The 15,357-nt window shown below is 45.1% G+C and overlaps 1 protein-coding gene across 1 annotated transcript; it reads right to left on the bottom strand.

The window, feature by feature from the left end:
- Window positions 1-9,105: 9,105 nt before the first annotated feature.
- On the bottom strand, window positions 9,106-14,297 carry LOC311358232 (uncharacterized protein; the record flags this gene model as incomplete). Its single annotated transcript, XM_084478235.1, has 9 exons — window positions 9,106-10,000; window positions 10,334-10,423; window positions 13,080-13,168; window positions 13,380-13,445; window positions 13,539-13,622; window positions 13,717-13,749; window positions 13,863-13,982; window positions 14,061-14,161; window positions 14,255-14,297. The coding sequence occupies 9 exons, from the start codon at window positions 14,295-14,297 to the stop codon at window positions 9,106-9,108; spliced, it is 1,521 nt and encodes a 506-aa protein (XP_084334361.1).
- Between the last annotated feature and the right edge of the window lie 1,060 nt (window positions 14,298-15,357).

The following is a 15,357-nucleotide window of genomic DNA, read 5'->3' as shown; positions in this document are numbered from 1 at the left end:
ATTTTGGAAATTTTTGGAACATTTTGGAAACATTTCCATTATATACTCACACTAGCTGGTGTATCCTTGTGGCGTCTGATGTGTGGCTTCAGGAACCCAAAGATCCGGCGGATGAACATGTCACGGTCACTGTCACGCTCACTGGCCTCCTCAGCCAGGATGGGGTCTTCCTCGTCACCACTCGACAGCCCATCACCAGACCTCTTCTGGGGTTTCTTCTTGGGCTGGCCCTCCCGCAGCTTCGAGAATCGAGTCCTCTGTGTGTGGTACCATTTCAGAATTGTATAATCTGCAATGAAAAATCAAAACAAATAATTAGAACAATCATTGAAATGTTTATTGACAGCAATGTATATCAAGAATCTGAAATAGATATTTCAAAGTAATTGAAATGTAATTTTTTTAATACTTACAATCCACCCCGTACTCCGCAGCTTTTCCCTCGAATAGTTGCCTCCTTAATGCCTTGTCTTTGTACTGTTTGTTCTTCATGTCATACAGTAACTTCTTACTCTCCATCCAGCGAGCGATTTCCTCTTCCTGCTCCTCTGTGAAGCTGTATGGTGCACTAGGGGGTGGGTTCTCCTTCTGGGCTTTGCCTTTCCCTTTGTCGCCCTTGCCCACTTCAGGCTTGGACTTGGACTTTCCTGTAGGGAGAGCAGGGGAATCTGACTCATCTGAAAAGATACCAAATGGAAAAAATAAGTACATGCAGGACAAAAATGTATGGGAACATATAATAAAATCAATAACCCTATTGTCCCCCATCCATAACAAAAATAAGTTATAAATATTACCTTCATAGTCTGAGGATCCGGGCTGTCTGTAAGGAGGAGGGGGAGAAGGTGAATGCAGCCGAGACTCTTGGGACTGCTGAGGAGACCTGCTAGACTGCTGAGGAGACCAGTCAGACTGCTGAACAGACCTTTCAGACTGCTGAGGAGACTCTGTTACTGTATTGACCAGCCAACTTCCCCATGCCTCTCCCTGTCTTGGGTGGCATGTTCAAGTTTAATTAAAGTTTAATTCAATTTTAAATAAAGTTAAAATGTTGGCCTACTGTGTGTACCGTGTGTTCTCCCAATAATCTCCGATCATCAATAGCTCCACACGGTCGGCGGAAGTTGTCGGGAGGTCACGTGACGCTGTCGTATTGATAATACGAACGCATCGTATTTTCAATATGACGTCGTATTGAGAATACGAACGCATCGTATTTTCAATACGACGTCTTATTGAGAATACGAACGCATCGTATTCTCAATACGACGTTGTGTCGCCGCCATGTGGCCGTTGTGTGTCCTGCGGGTATAAACTACTATAAAAATTCACATCTTCGTGTTGCCTTTCTGTGTGGCTCGGGTACCATCGCTTTGCCTTCTGTAGGCATCGTACTTTCTTCGGCTGTTCATTCGCTGTTGACCAAGTTCGGGGCCATCTTCGGGCGAAATTAACAATTCACACTTACTTTATTGGCCAAGTATGTCGCTTGAATTTTAAAACAATATTTTCCTCTATTTCAGATGACAATTAAAGAATTATATTGTGTCCATCTTCAGCGGGAAATCAAGCCGTGGTCTAATTAATCTCTGTGAATTGCACAAATTATTTGCGCTCCGATATCATCAGGCCTCTCATCAAAAGGGCATGCCATTGTGAACACGTAAAAGCTGCGGTGAACGCGGGTTTAAATACCCTGAGCAAAACCGGGTTATCTTCCAATCTTAACCTCGCAAAACCTGCTCCGACCAGGTTTGATTGAGAGCATGTTTCTATAGCAACTTACATACCGTGCTCATTTTGGAATGGAAAACCTAGGGATGCCGCTAACCCTGGGTTAACTTACCTGGGTAAGTGATAAAACCGGCTTTGTCGAATGCCCCACAGCAGGGCGGGCAGAGTCCATACAGGATACTAACATATAAACACTTATCTTGATCAGTCTTAGTATGTCTTGTATGATCTTAAACTTAGACACCTCTGCTAATTAGTCAACGTTACCAGAATAATCGCATAATGAGGAAACAAACTCGTTCCCCGCTGCTCTGAACTCGGGTTCTTCCCGGGATGTCTGCGGGCCCTTCAGGAGGCCCTGTGATGTCACAACTCCAGCTGCGTCCGGGGAGCGGTTATTGTCGGGGTCCGAGGAGGTTCACCAAGCTTCTCGGACCCTTGTAGGATAACACCACGCCACGGTATGTGGTGCGTTTCATGTGTTAAAAAGACGGTTTATGCGGTTTATTGGTGTATGCAGACAATGAGATGAAGATCCATGTTGCCATGTAGGACATCTCCATAGCTGTGTTCGAAATAGTTCTGTATTCACTCACTCACTTTTCGTTTGTTCAGAGAATGAACAAACGAGAATTCGGACACTATGCTAAATATTTCTAAACGTCATTTGCGTCAGTAAAACACGACCGCATTGCATTGTGGTATACGGGAGTAACATGTAGGGCACATCGTATGTTCACTCAAATTTTGGGTATTTTATTGTCCACTATATAGTGAATGAAATTAACCACTGAGAATTCGAACACCACTACAAAATGGCGAGCACCCTATATAGTGTACTATATCCATGATAGGGAACGATTTCGAACACAGCTCCTGAGTGTGTGTGGTGATGGCTGGCTTAACCTGTGCACATTGATTACTCAATGCACAACAGGATTATCGTTTAAATCAAGGTCAGAACACAACCTTGAAGAAAGCTTGTTCTGCAGACTTTGTAGCTTGCGGTCCTCCCATTCATTGCATGCTAATGCATGATCGCCAAGTAGGCTGCAACCAACAATTATAGAAAGTCAAAAGTCAATGATTCATTTGAAGCATAGGTTTGGTCATTGTTATTATTATATGTGATTTGGTCATTGTCCCTGATTCAATGAGCATGTGTAATCAGGCCGGAAACCAACAGACCTAGCCAACAATAGGCCATGTGACAATAAGCATCTGTCTTGAACTAGTGACTATAGACCGAGTCGGCAAGCAAGGAAACGTCACTTCCGGTCAGGGCCGTGGGGGAAAACAAACCGTTTTCCCCATACACACTCATGCAAAAAGGCGGTATTTTAAACCTTTGTCAAACGCTTGTCCGCTGTCATTTCTTGGTTTCGTATCACTCTCCACATTTTCCACTTCCTCTTCAGTCACATCATGTTGGCTGAACCACCATGGTTTTTTTGATGGTCTGGCAAAATCCTTAAAACTTTTCAGAACCACAGCGTCGGGTGATGTGTTGGCAAGCATAGTAAGCAACTGATTTTGCTGTGAAACAGAGGCTCTGGGTACTGGGGCTTTGTTTTTCCTCTTTTTTGATGTGCTCTCCTTAAAGAAAGTTGTGTTTGCAACAAGGGCTGGCTCAATTTTTTTCACACACATTTTGTTCCATTCGCAGGCTTTGCTAGTGCACGGCACTTTGTTGATATCCATCCTTATACAGGCCTCTAACTTGAAAAGCACAGCAGCAACATGGGAACAACTCTCACCAAGACTGTGGAAAAAGGAATGTATTCATTTAAAAGGCATAGCGTAATTTAGATAACAATATTAATAAATAGTACACACATGCACGCACATAAACACACACGCCATGGGTGCAGATTCCAGGGGGCAATTTCTAAAAAACATGAATTGTCCCCCACCCACCCCACCCCCAATAAAAATACTACACCAAATTATTGTATTTTCAGGTTTCACATTAAAATTTTAGATTCACATCTAAAAAGAAATGATTGAAAAGGTGGTTTTGACAAATACACAGATGCTGAAGACATCAGCAGGCTTTAATTTTTTTCTGATATTAATCCATATCAATTAATCATGCACACACATACACACACACACACACACATACCCCGCCATACAGTCGCAGTGGGCAGCCAGGACAGTACCATCCTGCTGTACAGCGACCCATGTCCGATGCGGCTTATCAGTCACTCGCCAGGATGGCTTCACGTCACATCGAAACAGGAAGGTGTTCGATCCAATTTTATGATGGAGCACAACCCCGACAAAGCCACTTGTAAAAAAATTATGAGCCTCCAGAGATCTGTAGTTTTTCAGATTGCTGTGTGTGTAAATCCCTGCGTGACATAGCATAGCATCAGTGGTGATGATGATGATGACACGGCCGGCATTAAGTGTCAGGTATTAGGTACAGAAATGTAAAATTTGATTCATCATTAAGTGTCAGTTACTGAGATTATGTTAAGTTTAATTCATCATATTGTCAGTAAAAGTGATATACTCCCTTACCAGGTGACTCGATCAGAAAACAAAAGATGTCGGGGAATGACACTTCAGGCCATTGTGTAGGATCATTTATCCATTCTTTCAAAGCGTAAGGACAGCAATCGACCCCGATTATATCAAGTTTTTTAAGATAAAGCTCTTTGTCAGCACATACAAGTGACTGAAAGTAAGACATGACAGCAAGAGACAAACACTTGCCGCGTTTTTACGATATAGATCCGGCCGGCGACCAAGGGAACACCCACCTAGACTCAACGCTGTGGGGGAAGACCAACTGTGAAAGATCCACTTTTTAAAAAATATACGGACAACAATCGACCCGATCATGATAATTTTTTTAATATATAGCCCTTTGACAGCATATACAAGTGATTCAAACCAAGAAATGACAGCGGACAAGCGTTTGACAAAGGTTTAAAATACCGCCTTTTTGCATGAGTGTGTATGGGGAAAACGGTTTGTTTTCCCCCACGGCCCTGACCGGAAGTGACGTTTCCTTGCTTGCCGACTCGGTCTATTAGAGCTGAAAGGGAAAAAGCTGCCATGTTTCAAACTTTTGAGAACTAAAGTAAGCCCAGCTTTGGCCTGTGAGTGGCACTAAAGAGTTCAAATCGGGCCCCCAAATTGACGTGAAGGTGTTTTTCTTGCGGGTTTGAAAGGTTTGGTTTTTGGTCCTATACTGCCACCTGCTGCCAAACCATAACCTTGTAATGCGTACAACTGTAGTAGTTTAGTTTAGCTTTAGCTTTATACTAACTAGTGTGAGGTCACAATGCGTTCAGTTATAGGTTTGGGAAACTGGGCTCGTCATAATGAACCTGTCAATCAAGTATCTGCTCAAGTTCCAAAGTTGTCCTTGCCCTTCGACGCCAAGTAGAGGTAAGTCATGAACTGTAGCTCTAAGTAATAAAGTAGTCCCGTTTTATGTCAATGCTATTATAAATGTGTCGATGGCAAAGTATAACATGTCAATTGAATATTTATCGATGGGTAAAAGATAAATCTACCACATTTAGCTTGATTTAGAAAGTCATCTAACTGATCGATACCGCTCACAATGATGTCTGTGATAACGCGTGTTTTCACAGTGCATTAGCTCACTCTCTTACTAGCTTTAGCTACTGACGTTTATCCTCGTACGCGGTTCGGTTCTGGACGCTCATGGTTGGCTCAACTTTTCAGTGTTCAACCGTGACTTTTGCCGAATTATTCGGTGTATTATCCACTTCTAATGCAATGTTGTTGTAAACTTAATGAGACACTGTGATAGGGGTACAACTCATGCCGTTTTATTCTCTTTTCACAATTTTTTCTCAATACGTCATCACTCCCACACTTTTTCTTGAATCAGAAATGCAAACTGCATTAGTAAGCTTCACTGTGTGTTCACACCGCACTTCGCCCCGCGACACGTTTCAATGTTACTGTGTGTTCACACCGCACTTCGCCCCGCGACACGTTTCAATGTTAAGTGAACGTAGAGACGCGTATCCGGCGAAACTTTTTGTCGCCAGGACCCGCGACAAGATTTGATTGACGGGGCGACAGTTTTCCCGAAGACGGGCGGGCGCGTTCACGTGGATTTTGTTGCGCGAATGAGCGACAGATTTCGCAGAAGTTGAAATATTTCAACTTCTTTCGCGGCACTCGCGGTGAGACAGCCAATCAGCGTTCACTCCCTGTGGGTAACGTGGGTGAAGTAACGTAAAACAGCCAATCAGCGTTCACTCCCTGGGTGACGTCACGTAAAACAGCCAATCACCGTTCAGCCGGCTGGGCTAACCGTTCGGAACCGGCCGCAACTGTGGGTCTATTTAATGATATGCGGCTGATATTAACAAACATCGTTTGTTACCAGTATTGTATACATTATCGTTGTCGACTTGTGTTCATAATATGCATGTGTCCCTGTTAATATCGACATGGACCAACCGTTCCCTGCACTCCGCAGTGAACCGCAGCTTGAGGAGGAGAAAGTGATTGTTGTCGTTTGCGACTCCCGGAGCTCTATATATAATATTATATGATATTATATATTATATATATAAATATCTATATAATATAATATATACGATATATATAATATCACGGCACAAAGCGGTGTGCGCCTCCGGATTATATTATTAACCCATAAACGACGGGCATTCCGACGTCTCTCCCTCTTCCACAACAGGTACAGACACACATCTTGGCCATGGTTGATGAGACTGAATTGGCATGAATGACCGTTGGCAGGCAAAACGCTCCACGACAAAATTTGCCCCGCGACACGTTTCTGTGCACACATTAAGCACAGCGACAGATTTCGCTGAGTCGCGCGACAACATACGCAGCTTCGCGCGAACAGGCGAAAATTGTGTCTTTTGGTGTGAACGCACAGTTAAGTGAACGTAGAGACGCGTATCGGGCGAAACTTTTTGTCGCCAGGACCCGCGACAAGATTTGATTGACGGGGCGACAGTTTTCCCCAAGACGGGCGGGCGCGTTCACGTGGATTTTGTCGCGCGAATGAGCGACAGATTTCGCAGAAGTTGAAATATTTCAACTTTTTCGCGGTATTCGCGTTGAAACAGCCAATCAGCGTTCACTCCCCGAGTGACGTAGCGTTCACTTCCTGATCCAGATCAAACTGCAAAAATGGAGAAGTTGATTCTTGCCGTTTCGGCCCATGAAGTCATTTTTGCGGTGAGCACGCCAGGCTATAAAGACCGCAATAAGAAGGCGAATGCGTGGTGTAAGGTCAGCCAAGACGTCGGGCTGGGTGGTAAGTTTTTAAAAATTACTTTACTTTAAAAGTTACTTTATTCCAGCTATCAATTGTATTTTACTATGAACCAAGCTAGTTAGTTAGCAGTTAGCACTCAACAGTTCAGTTCAGATTTCACAACGTAGGTTTGTTTCTTGTCAGAGGACGAATGCCGCAAAAAATGGAAGGGGCTCAGGGACACGTACCTGAGGGAGAGGAGGAAGGAGGCAGAAGGAAAGAGGAGTGGGTCAGCAGCAGGGGCTTTTAAAAAGTGGAGGTTCTCTGCGATCCTGTCTTTCCTCGACCCGTTTGTTACTCCAAGGGAGACGAGTAGCAACATGGGGGTCGAGGAAGACAGGATCGCAGAGGACCAGGGTTCAGAGGCAGCAGCAGGGACAGCGAGTGACACAGGAGGTTGGTCGATAAGTGAACACACACACACACACACACACACACAGCATGACAGATTCATGATTTGTTCTATAGATTGATTACAACCTCTTGTCACCTCAGAAGATGTCGCTAGCTCAAGCATGGAGGAGGCCACACCACCAACCCCTGCTGCTGACGCCACTCCTGCCACTCCTCTTATCGCCCCAGGTATGTCATTTAACATGAGAGAAATTACATTTATTGCATGCTACACTTTGTTTATGTGGTCATGAGGGTCCCTATGCATGAATTATGTTTTGAGTATGACTAGTTATGTATTCATAGACTTTCATGTTGAATGTATTTTTTGTCTGTTTCCTGACCCAAAAATGTTGTCTCCTTTTCAAACAGTGAGAAGGAGAAGGAGAGTGGAGGGGAGAGGCGATGACCTGGAGCAGTGCCTCCTGCAGGAGACCGCCCCCACCTGCTCCAGCGCCTCCACCTCCTCCAGCACCTCTCCGAGGACGAGCATTTTTTTAAATCTCTCCTTCCTTCCCTGCAACGATTGCCACCCCACACCAAAGATGATGTTAAATTCCAAATTCACAAAATCTTATATGAAGCAAACAGTTATTATAACCCAGTTTTGCATAATTTGGACAATTAGGCCAGGTTCGCTGGGGTGACAATCGTTGCAGGGAACGATCCATGCCCATTTTTATTTTATTTTTTTCTTTCTCTCTCACACACACACACACATAATAAATTATTTTTCATTAAAAAAAAGTGGCTTCGTGTTCTTTATTTAAAAAATACAGTTGACACACTGTTTATGCTACTGTGTATGCTTCATTTATCCGAAGATAACCATAGCTACTTTTTGATAATTTGGTGTAATGTATGTAGACATGCCAAAGTAAAGCTGGTTTACCTCTATACAATTAAATTGGGTCTCTAACCATTATAGGATCCAGTTTCCAAACCATCTTCCTACCATTGCACTGCTCATTTATGTTGCTTGAGGGAAATATTGAAATGTTGAAAATTATTTTGTGCCACAGAATTTGGTGTCCAAGCTACTTTGACTATTGATGTATCGTAGTTCATGTTTGCTTAAGGTATTTTTTTTGTCAGTTATGTTGTGCCCAACTTGTTGAAGAGCACAACCAAGAACGGGAGGTCCACACATCGACAGTTAAATGTCCCGTTACATTTATTTAGTAACTTGAAAAAAAAACCCATCAGTATTCAGTAGTGTAGTGTGGTGTTTGAGTGATATGACAGTTAAACTAAACTATGAGTATGCAAACAAAGGCTAAAGGGCTAGAATAACAACCCCAAATAAAACCCAGTTGGATGCCGGGCAGCATCAGCCTTCCAGGTGGGAGAGCGAGAGCACCATGTTGGATTCCCCCATCTTATGCAGGCTTCCGGCAGGTGAGTGCAATCCCTCAATGAGGTGGCCAGGCAATCAGCTTCCCTGGAAGAAGAACAGAGGCCAGCAGAAGGAAAGCAAGACGGCTCAGGACCGTCACAGTTACCTGATTTCAAAATATAAACAAACTTTAACATTTAACTTAATTAATAATGGCATATTACTGTTGTATGTAAAGGAGACATGCTTCATTAAGTCAGAAGAGTGACACAGTGAATATAGTAATTGCAGGAAGTAGGCTCAATAGTAATCTGTGGGTGGCTCTTAAAAGAGCCGTTTTGGGTGTGCTGGTGCGCTACACGTTGTCCTGCCATGAGACGGTTCCCTCTGCGGAGAAGAAGAATGTGAAGGCCTCCCGAATCCTGATGGCTTCCCTCACTGAGTTGTTGGCAGCAACTCTTCCCAGACCTGGCAGTGGGTCCTCCTCACCAACTGGGATGTTCCCCCTCAATGCACTTGGGGGGGTTGTCCTCCGCAGGAAGTTGTGGAGAACACAGGTAGCCTTCACACACTTCTCCGCAACGTCTATGTTGACCTCGAAGGCACGCCTGTAGACCCTCCACTGGGAAGAAAGGATCCCAAAGGCATTCTCCACGACCAGTCGAGCCCGGGACAGACGGTAGTTGAACACCCGGCGCTCTCTTGGCAGGTTGCGACCAGGGAACGGCCTCATGAGGTTTTTCCGGAGTGGAAAGGCCTCATCAGCCACAAAGACGTGTGGCTGTGGTCCTCGTTGGTCAGCTCCTGGTAGTGGCAGGTCAGCAGGCAGTTGGAGGGTGCCAGACTGAAGCGCTGCACCAAAAGCAGAGTTGGCCAGAATTCCACCATCGCTGGTTCTTCCGTAGCCCCCGACATCTATCACCCGGAAACAATATTCCGCATCTACAACTGCCAAGAGAACAAGAGAGAAAGTTCCCTTGTAGTTGAAGAACTGGGATCCAGAGTGAGCAGGGGCTTTGATGACCACATGCTTGCCATCCAATGCTCCACAACAAAGAGGGAAATTCCACCGCTCCTCAAACCTCCCTGCAATGGCCCTCCAGCCATCTGTTGTGGGCACAGCCATGAACTCCTCCACCAGACAGTCCCAGATAGCAGTGGCAACATCAGGGACAATGCCGGAGACTGTGGAGACCCCAACACGGAAGCTGTTGGCGATGGTCCTGTAGGAGTCCCCAGTGGCTAGGTATCTGCAGAATTAAAAAAAAATTTTTTAAATTAAATGTTGAAATGAAGATACTATAGGTGTAAAAATCATACATTTACAATAATTTTGCCACGTCCATTTATAAAAAAGCCACATTTACAAAGGCAGGAGTAATATTTCATCAACATAATTGATCTATTTATTGTATTTGACTACATACTATACTATTGTCGGCAGAGGATAATCAATCATTGGAATATGTAATCTGCAACGTCCACTAAATGGCGTTGTCTACCATGGAAAATGTTAATGTATGTAAACATGGAATGTTTGATGTTCGATTTCGACATACAACTTTTATGAAACTACCACTCACCGGAGACAGATGGACAGGCACTCCGAAGCCGAGATGGAGCGCCTGTAGTTGGTGTCCAACCGTGATATCCTAGCACCGATCCTAGCCAATCTGAGCCAAGTTTCTGTGAACACAGTATATATGAATGTAAATTTGACAGTACAATACTTCTGCTATTCTTAACCCTCCTAAACATGCATAAAAGCTTAGAACACAGTTGTAACAGGATAAGCCAACAGGCTGGAATTCAAATAAAGAAATAAAAATAAATGGCCTAATCAGAACAGCCCCACTGATAAGTTGCAACTATGCCTCTGTTTCACGCATCCAATTGGAAATGATGTACAGTATCTAGAATTTTAGTATATGTAAAACAGAACCATCATTTAAAAATAAGAAATCAATAAGTGATCTGAGGCCGTATGTTTTGGACACTCGGGTGAAGAGAGGGGCGGAACTGTCAACCGACCACCATCTGGTGGTGAGTTGGATCAGGGAATGGGGGAAGAGTCTGGACAGACCTGGTAAGCCCAAACGGGTAGTGCGGGTGAATTGGGAACGTCTGGAGGAGGCTCCCGTCCTAGAGATCTTCAACTCACACCTCCGGCGGAGCTTTTCTAGCATCCCTGTGGAGGTTGGGGGCATTGAGCCAGAGTGGGCGGTGTTCAAAGCCTCCATTGCTGAAGCTGCGGTGGTGAGCTGTGGCCTCAGGGTCTTAGGTTCCTCAAGGGGCGGTAACCCTCGGACACCGTGGTGGACACCGGTGGTCAGGGAAGCCGTCCGACTGAAGGAGGCCTTCCGGGGTATGTTATCCCGGAGGACTCCTGACGCAGTTGCAGGGTACCGGCGGGCTCGAAGGGCTGCAGCCGCTGCCGTGTCGGAGGCTAAGCAGCGGGTGTGGGAGAAGTTCGGAGAGGACATGGAGAAGGACTTTCGGTCGGCACCAAAGTGTTTCTGGAAGACCATCCGACACCTCAGAAGGGGGAAACGGGGAAACATCCAAGCTGTGTACAGTAAGGGTGGGACTCTGTTGACCTCGACTGAGGAGGTAGTCGAACGTTGGAAGGAACACTTTGAGGAACTCCTGAATCCGACTAACACGTCCTCTATGTTGGAGGCAGAGCTCGAGGTTGATGGTGGTTCATCGTCAATTTCCCTGGTGGAAGTCACTGAGGTAGTTAAACATCTCCGCAGTGGCAAAGCCCCAGGGATTGATGAGATCCAGCCAGAAATGCTAAAGGCTCTGGGTGTTGAGGGGCTGTCTTGGCTGACACGCCTATTCAACATTGCGTGGGAGTCTGGTACAGTGCCAAAGGAGTGGCAAACCGGGGTGGTGGTTCCCCTGTTCAAAAAGGGGGACCGGAGAGTGTGTGCCAATTACCGGGGTATCACACTTCTCAGCCTCCCTGGGAAAGTCTACTCTAAGGTGCTGGAAAGGAGGGTTCGGCCGATTGTCGAACCTCAGATTGAAGAGGAACAATGCGGTTTCCGCCCTGGACGTGGAACTACGGATCAGCTCTTCACTCTCGCAAGGATCCTGGAGGGGGCCTGGGAGTATGCCCATCCGGTCTACATGTGTTTTGTGGATTTGGAGAAGGCATATGACCGGGTCCCCCGGGAGAAACTGTGGGAGGTGCTGCGGGAGTACGGGGTAAGGGGTTCACTCCTCAGGGCCATCCAATCTCTGTACTCCCAAAGCGAGAGCTGTGTCCGCGTTCTCGGCAGCCAATCAGTTCCGTTCCCGGTGGGTGTTGGCCTCCACCAGGGCTGCGCCTTGTCACCAATCCTGTTTGTGATATTCATGGACAGAATATCGAGGCGTAGTCGTGGTGGGGAGGGGTTGCAGTTCGGTGATCTGAGGATCGCATCACTGCTCTTTGCAGATGATGTGGTCCTAATGGCATCATCGGCCTGTGACCTACAGCACTCACTGGATCGGCTGGCTGCCGAGTGTGAAGCGGCTGGGATGAAGATCAGCACCACTAAATCTGAGGCCATGACTCTTAGCAGGAAACCGGTGGATTGCCCTCTCCGGGTAGGAAATGAGTCCTTAGCCCAAGTGAAGGAGTTTAAGTACCTCGGGGTCTTGTTCGCGAGTGAGGGTACGATGGAGCGTGAGATTGGCCGGAGAATCGGAGCAGCGGGGGCGGTATTGCGTTCGCTGTACCGCACTGTTGTGACGAAAAGAGAGCTGAGCCGCAAGGCAAAGCTCTCGATCTACCGGTCGATCTTCGTTCCTACCCTCACCTATGGTCATGAGGGGTGGGTGATGACCGAAAGGACGAGATCGCGGATACAAGCGGCCGAGATGAGTTTTCTCAGGAGGGTGGCTGGCTTCTCCCTTAGGGATAGGGTGAGAAGTTCAGTCATCCGGGAGGAACTCGGATTAGAGCCGCTGCTCCTTTGCTTAGAAAGGAGTCAGTTGAGGTGGTTTCGGGCATCTGGTAAGGATGCCCACTGGACGCCTCCCTTGGGAGGTGTTCCAGGCACGACCAGTGGGGAGGAGACCCCGGGGAAGACCCAGGACTAGGTGGAGAGATTATATCTCAACACTGGCCTGGGAACGCCTCGGGATCCCCCCGTCAGAGCTGGTCAATGTGGCCCGGGAAAGGGAAGTCTGGGGCCCCCTGCTTGAGCTGCTGCCCCCGCGACCCGACCCCGGATAAGCGGACGACGATGAGGATGAGGATGAGGATGAGGAAATCAATAAGTGGTCTGAACAGAACTACCACTATCCAGTAATGATAAAACTGGCGATCTAAAAAACCTGAATGGTATGGTGCGACTTTGATCTCTCCACCCAGTGCCACAGAGGGGATCTAGGAAGAAAATCTCCCTAGCTTGGGGCTTGAGGATCTGTCAGTGTTATGTGTTCAGATATAAACAGACACATATAAACGTACAACCTTCAAAGATATGTCATTTAAGTTGTTGGATTTTCAAGTGATTCAGTGATTAATAAAACAAAGCTATGATACATTTCACTTCTTGTGAAGGACATGATCATAAATTAAACCTAGTCTTATGGGCACAAAACAAAAGTGAAGGCAAAACTGAATGTTCTTACACAAAGGTTCCAATGTCCAGGTAACCAGACCGGAAGAACTATCCACTGCAGACTAGTTGCATTTGCCTAGCAAAGGGAAACAATAGACCCGTGTATAATATGAGTGCATGTTTGATACAAAACACGCAATAACAAAAGGATGAATAATATAAAAAATACCGGCAAATGAAGCATGGGGTTCAACGATAATGGGGGACTCCATGTAGCGACAATATGACTGCTTGCAAACATACTTGCTACTTTCTGTAACAGAAAAAGTTCAACAATCTGTTATAGTAACAATCCATTGTGAGTATTTATTCTATTTGGTTTACATATATAAGAAGAGTTTTACAACCGTCTCAATAACTTTCAGACAGCTGCTCAGGATCTGGCAAAAAAAAAGCATATACAAATGAATTAAGACACTGTAAATAAATTAACAAACATGGATGAAATAGATAACCTTTAAAAGTTTCAAAACATTGTGTTCTGTATTGTTACCATCCCATTCACTTCTGATCCCAAACCTATGCTCCAAAAATCGGATCGACTGAGGACTAAGTGGTTCACATATGCAATGTGCTCAGTTGGACTTCTGTTTTTATCGATGATGTCCTCTAACTAGGGAAGGAAATACAATCAATGTTATTATTAAGTACACTTTACAGATAGGTACAATGTCTTTGTAGTTCACTTCACCTGCTGTGTCTGTATGTCCAGAAGCTCCTGTCCCCAGCATGCTCTGCTCGCCGTTATTTTCTGAAGACTAGTAAAGTCATCCAGCTCACTGTCATCAGTAGCTAGAGGAAAGACCAGCCAAAATGATTTTCAATAATTATGACAAAGTCCACATTGGAACATACAAATATAATTTGAAGGAGCATCTGACTTACACGTTTGTAGCTCCTCACTGTTATTACTGCGGATTGATGACATGGTGCACAGTACAGGTTGTGGGGGAGGGACTGTTGAATTAAATGTTAAATGTTTTTTTAAAGAAACTGAAACATTGAAATTCCAAACATTGTTATATTATATGTATTTTATAGATTACCCATCATTTTTCCATGGCTATCTAATTGCATTTCGGTATTTGCAGGAACAATCTTGCAGAATTCTTCCTTTGTTTTCTGGTTCCTTGCCACATTGTGATGGTGTAAAATATTTCTTTGCAGAAATATATGGTTGGAGGGTGTTGTCATGTTGAGGAAATTATTATTTTTCCTCATTCCTGAAAACAATTGTTCTACACACTGGCTGTTTATTTGACCAACAAGCTCAGGCACGAGTCCGATCTTTCTAAGGACATCACTTGGATCTTGACTGTTGCTCTGGTGGAAGACATCACAAAGAGCATAATGCTCCGACGAGCCAGTTAGTGGGTGGCCATTTTTGTCTTCTGGCACCTTGGGGTTCTTCAACCAAGGCATGTGAACTTTAAGCTTGCCATCTGATGCCTGCTTAATGTTCTCCACAGTTGGCTCCAATAAAATGGTTCAAATGTGTCCGGCTGTCTTCTGTTGGCATGCACTGCTAATCCCCTCGCGTAGTCATAGACTGAAATGTTTGGGAAGTGTTTCCATGACAGAAGCATATCAACATAGTCGCGTGGGCTCTCTGCTCTGAGATTGAATTTTACAGAATACACAACGCCACACGGGCAAGTGATGACAGCCAAGCCACCTACAAGTCAACAGAAGTGTTTTGTTAGTAATCTCACAATATTCATCTTTGTGCTCTGAAAAAATGCCTAATATACATAACTCAATGATAAAGCTGTTGCTCATTTACACAAACAAAATTATTGTCAGATTAAATTAAACAAGTATTGGATTCACATATTCTTTCACTCACCAGAAGCCCCCCACACCTTCTGAAAGACTTTGTTGTAAGTAACCCTATTGGACATTTTTTGCTGTAGTCGGACCACAAGGTCTGTCTTTGAGCCCTTGTTATCTAACCCACAGGCTTTGCAAAGAGCCCTTACTTCCTCTAC

The sequence above is a fragment of the Micromesistius poutassou genome, assembly GCF_964030765.1.
Source record: "Micromesistius poutassou genome assembly, chromosome: 14".
Classification (NCBI taxonomy): Eukaryota; Metazoa; Chordata; class Actinopteri; order Gadiformes; family Gadidae; genus Micromesistius; species Micromesistius poutassou.
Note: the sequence above shows the minus strand (reverse complement) of the source record. Positions and strands in the feature narration are given on the sequence as shown.